Source organism: Apaloderma vittatum, unplaced genomic scaffold, assembly GCF_000703405.1.
Source record: "Apaloderma vittatum isolate BGI_N311 unplaced genomic scaffold, ASM70340v1 scaffold23068, whole genome shotgun sequence".
In the NCBI taxonomy this organism is placed as follows: Eukaryota; Metazoa; Chordata; class Aves; order Trogoniformes; family Trogonidae; genus Apaloderma; species Apaloderma vittatum.
Window position 1 is genome coordinate 20,498 of NW_009731565.1, and position 5,404 is coordinate 25,901.

At 49.8% G+C, this 5,404-nt stretch overlaps 1 protein-coding gene across 1 annotated transcript in view; it reads right to left on the minus strand.

Moving 5' to 3' along the window:
- ADAMTS14 (ADAM metallopeptidase with thrombospondin type 1 motif, 14) overlaps nt 1-5,400 on the minus strand; it is a gene marked incomplete at both ends in the record, with an annotated part of 25,278 nt that extends 19,878 nt beyond the window's left edge. The window contains one exon of the mRNA XM_009875239.1: nt 5,374-5,400. Coding sequence (XP_009873541.1) covers nt 5,374-5,400 — 27 coding nt within the window. The remainder of the gene's footprint in view (nt 1-5,373) is intronic.
- Between the last annotated feature and the right edge of the window lie 4 nt (nt 5,401-5,404).

Consider the following 5,404-nt stretch of genomic DNA (forward strand, 5'->3'; position numbering starts at 1 on the left):
AAAAGAAGCCCTGGCCACAACTCAAGTTATGTCTTTCTACGGCCAGGAAACTCCGCTCCTTCTCATCACTGACAAGTTTTTCTGCCTAACCCTGTGCATCGGGGCATACGGGCCGCATGAGTTCATGCCTCGCCTCTCTGCACCATCCTCATCCCCACCGAGCCAGGGAAATCAGCCCTTTCGTCCACGCTACGAGCTGGAATCATAGAAGAAGGCAAAAAGAAACCGGTCGCCTCTGGCCCAGGAATTAAGGCAGGGGAATCCCTTCAGAGGAGAAGCTGGAAAGCGCTGCGACTCTACCTCCCAAACATGGAAAAAGACAAACGAGAGGGCAAACGTCACAAAGTCCTTTTGACAGCACATACCTACCTAGTGGAGCCCTCATCAGGGCCAGGCAATTGGAACTGTTTTCATCAAAGAAAATAAAATAAGAATTATATATAGGTATATTTTGCACAGAAGATGTGAGCTGGGCTCTGTAAACAGCCAGGTAAAGTTGGGGTTCTTCCAAGCTTGCCTGGGGTCGTTGGATCCCCTTCATCGTGTTCATCACGGCATCAGCCAACCTGGCTCTGGCAGACTTCATCAAATTTCCTGCTCCACTTGGGTTTTATTAGCTGCTTAACTCCTCTGGAAAGCAGTTTTTTTGGCTGGTTTTGTTTCACCACCTTCCCAAGGAATCTAAGTACAGGCAGTTTGGGCTAGGATCAACTTGCCTGACACCCATATCTTAGGTCCTTCCCATAGGAGATGTTCAGGTCACTGAGGCAGGACCTCTCCAGCCACAGCTTGTCCCTCCACCCTCGAGCCAAGGAGACAAAGTTTCAACCACAAGTGTGGAACACCAGGCAAGGTGGTGGCGATGAGGCAGGGATCAAGCCAAGGAGGTCAACCCACGGGTCAGGTCAGGTGATGGTTGGGCAAGTCTATGACAATGGGGCAGGTCCAAACCTCTTTATTAAATGATAGGAGATGTTGGGCATCCACCGCTTGACGTAAAAACGAGGAGCCAGGAGAGCAGAGTCGCCACACGCATCACCACCGCGCATGGATTTTCATAGAATCCTAGACTGGCCTAGGCTGGAAGGGACCTTAGAGTCATCTAGTCCAACCTCCCTGTCATGGGCAGGGACACCACCTCTCGACTAGACCAGGCAACACATGGGGACCAAGCGGGAATCAAACCACTGAGCTAACTGGCACCTAAAGAAGTTGTCATTCCTAAACACAGAATGGCCCAGGCTGGAAGGGACCTTAGAGATCATTTTAATCCAGCCTCCCAGTCGCCAGGGACGCCACCTCTCGACTAGACCAGGCAACACATGGGGACCGAGCAGGAATCGAACCCGCGACCTTGGCGTGTTAGCGCCACGCTCAACTGACTGAGCTAACCAGCCCCCTATTTACACTGCAGTGCTGGGGTAACGGTCGGGCTGAATCTTAAAGGTCTTTTCCAACCCCAACAATTGTACGATGACTTCCCACCGACCAACATGCTTCCAGCTTTGCACATCGCTACAACTCTGGGCTTGGAGCAGCACTCCTGCTACCCGAAAGTGCCCAGCACGCTACCCTTGCCAGCAACCCTACCCCAAGGGCAGAAGCGGCAGCCCCCTTCCCCGGGAGAAGGTCTGATGGGACACCCCTACCCCTCGAAGCCCTGCACTGGGCATTTCACCCAGGGCCGAGGCCCCCCAAAGCCAGCTTTATGGGTTTACGGAGAAAAGCCGTGACTTGCTGAGTCAGGCGCGCGCCCGGGCAAGGCTGGATTAAGATATGAAAGAGTCTGGTCCCGAGCTGCCTCTACAGCTCACGACTAATTATATATGGCTCAAGAAATAAAGCAGCTCAGACTTTGTCGCTCGTGATTTCTCCCAAAGGCAGGGTGCAACACGCTTGCTGACTCCAGTGACAACTGACGAGGACCAGAGCAGAAACCGCAGCAGTTTGCCAAAAATAAAATTAAAAAAAAAAACAATAAAAAAAAAACAAAAGCCCTAAACCCAATGCCAGTGCAGAAGGTGCGTGTGAACCTGCCTGGCCTTAAAAAAGAGCAGGTCAGGTTGTATTTCAGCATTTTGGGAAGCGTATGACTGCAGTGAGGCAGCAAGAGGGGTTAGACGTCACCCGAAAAGCCCCATTAAAGCTTTCCTTGGGCGCTCGCCAAGAGATCGATCCCATCCTCAGTGACTGATCAGCCCGGCGCTTTCCCAACCCCACCTCCCCTACTTTTATATGGTTTAATAACCATCTAAATAAACAAGCAAATAAAATAAAGCAAACGGAATCTGGCAAGGTGGGGCTATCACTGCCAATACTTCTAACGCAGGAGGCTGTCCGCAGCTCTCCACGATGGCAATTCTCAAACCAGGTTCCTCCATCGCCGCTGGGTAAAAAGGTGCAACTCCCCCAGGAATTCAGGAAATTCAGCCGAAATGTGGAAAAATTCATAAAAGCCGCTCCGCTCGGCCAGCGACGCAAACAGCGCTGAGGAGAGGGAAATCCAGCTGTGTGCACAGTATGTATTTTTCCTACACGACTCACACTTAATTTGGATGAAACGTCCCGAAAAGCCGGGCACCACCGCTGGCCACCTTTCCACTGCCTGGTGAGGGCTACAGAACATGGCTCAGAGGCGCTCCGTCGCTATTTTGGTACCTCTTCGTGGGTTTTGGCACGGGGGCATCATTACAGGGACCGTTTCCCACTCCATTCCTTATTAATTACCATTCCTGAGGGCTCCCGCACTCCGTTCGTCAGCTGCCACCCACCCCAAGCAAAGCCAGGGATGGACAAACGCTGGCTCCGTGGTTTGCAACGCACCGGCATTCGGTGCAAATAAACCCCGGGGGGGATAAAAAAGTCAGCCGCAGGAAGCAAATCATAGAATTACAGAAACATAGAATGTTATAGGGATGGTAATTCTTCACCCTCGTCCAGCCACGCATGAGGGAAGTAAGGTCAATGGGAGAGGTTTCTGCCAACTTTACCAGTCAGGAATTTGGTGGCTTGGATCAGCTCTGAAATTATGTTAGGGGCGACAACGTCGTACGAGACATCCTTGTGAAAAATAAAAACTAAAAAGAGAAAGATAAAAGGGCGCATTTTCACGCATGGATGTGGAAGGTGCCACGCGTTTGGCATCTGCCAGGAAGAAAAAAAAAAAAAAATCAGCTCACTTCCATGGCTAAATATGGATCTAGGAAAAACTTAATGCGTACTCTCTTTTTCAAGAGCTGATTTTGTCGGTGTTTCTTCCTCTCATTATTTATAATCTCAGCCTCCGTTTATACACAGCATGATCCCTTTGTGTACACAACCTCCATCCGCAGCAGCCCAGGGCCGCTTCCTCTGACCAGAAACGAGCGGCCTTGTGCCTCCCACGCACACAAAGCCCCTTTGGAAGCCCGAGATTAATTTCCAGCAAAAGCCCATGGCAATCCCAGGGCAAACAAAGGTACTGACGACCCCCGGTGCTCCCTATGTTAAGTCGGTCCCAACCTAAACAATGTTCCCCACCTCGTACATCGCTGCCAGACGCTCTGCGGCTTCTCCGCTGGGTCATGCCGGCGGGAGAGCGTGATCACCGACACTGCCCTCCCATCCCACCTGAACCTCTCGCCGCATGTTGGTTCTGTTCCCTGCTCCTTTTGCCCCACTGATTTCTTCTAACTGCTTTTTTGGGGGGGGGCGTGTCACGGCTCCTCCAAAGGGGATATAGAAGCTGTCAGGCTAAATTAAGCAGCAGCAACCTACGTCAGCCAGAAAACCCGTGGAAGTGAGAAACGAACTGCTATGCTGGCCGTACCACAAAATCCTTGAGGCCATGGCATTTATTTGTTGGCCATGGAGCAGTAATTACATTGCAGGAAGGAAAGGAAAGCAAAAAAAACCACAATTTTTCTTTTTTCTCTCCTCTAGCACTGCTGAAGCTCTACATGCCGAAATAAAACACCTGCAAGACAGTGCATCAGCAACACCCATAGAAGGCATCTAAAGGGATGAGGTGGAAAAACTTGGGTCTTAAGCTTAGAAAAGCCTGGAAAAATTCAAGCCTGCTTGAGATGGATCCTAACAGCAAAGTGGGCTCTGGGGGAAAGAAATCCATTAAAAGCATCTCGCTGCTTCCCAGTAGCAGCAAGACTTGGCTTCCAGCATCCCTTCACTCATGATGCTAACGGGAATTATATCTGCAATGCGACCTGCCTGCTTAAAACAAACACACACAAAAAAAAAACACGGAAAAAAAAAGGTTTTCATTCCAGACGCAGCACTACCAGTTGCTTCCTGAAGCTATAGGAAATACCTTTAAAGCTTTCAAGCCCACCCAAATTTGCCAGCCCTGGAGAAATTTCTGCCCATTCCCAGCCTCTGCCAGTTCTGAAAAAGTTGCTTCAAAAGGTGTGGATTATGTACTAAAATTGCTGGGGAAAAAAAACACCCCAGCAAACCACTATATGTAGGCGAAATACACATTTCTAGCTGTGCTGCTCTATCATTTCTGCCTGTAGAGTAACACCAGGCGCCATATAAAAAGAAAGGAATGCCAAATTGTTTGTGCTAGCAGCCAAAATTGGCATAAGGAACTCCCAGAATAAGTCAGCCAAAAAAGAAATCTAAAAAAAAAAATAAAAAAAATAAGCAGAATAAGACGTTTACTCCAACGCAGGAGTAAGTGGCACCAGAGGAAAACAGCAACCGCTGGCACCTAAAACAAGAATTAAATTGGCTCAAAGGAAGTTTCAAGGGCAATGGGCCAAAGGTATAAAAAAAAAAAGTGATTCCTCAAGCGTATCAAGGGTAGGAAACCCACAGGCAGAGCAGACGCCAGGGCTAAGGAGGTAACAGAGCCATTTAGAGCAATTAAAAAGCTATGGCTCAGCTGTGCTCAGCCGGCACTCAGAAAGACAAAAAAAGTAAAAATAAAAATAAAGAATAAAGAAAGAGGTCCTTCCCCAAAATGATGCTTACAACAGTGATTCCAGGAGATGCTCAAGCTCCCCCAGCCTCGTTTAAGGGGTGGGAAACAAATAGAAAAAGTATTCCTGAAGCAGCTCCAAGGGCAAAGATCAGTGAAGGAGGAGGTGGCGGCATCACCGGTGGCACCGGACAGGGTCCACCTCCGGGCAGGAGGCAGCTCAGGCACAGGACAGGCGGGTTTTTCAACCTCATTCGAAAATAAATATCGCCACGCACGCAGCAGTAAGACGGAGCTGATGCCACAATTCACCTGGGGCAAACGAAGCCACCTCAGCCAGCTGGTAAAGGGCAACGTACCGCAGAGACTCCCACAAAACTGCCGTTTCGGGACAAGGCGATGCATGTCTTCAGAGAAAAAACCACCCCGAAAGAGGGACGCAGCGCCCGGCTTACCAATCCGTCGCAGTTGCTGATGGCCACGGTG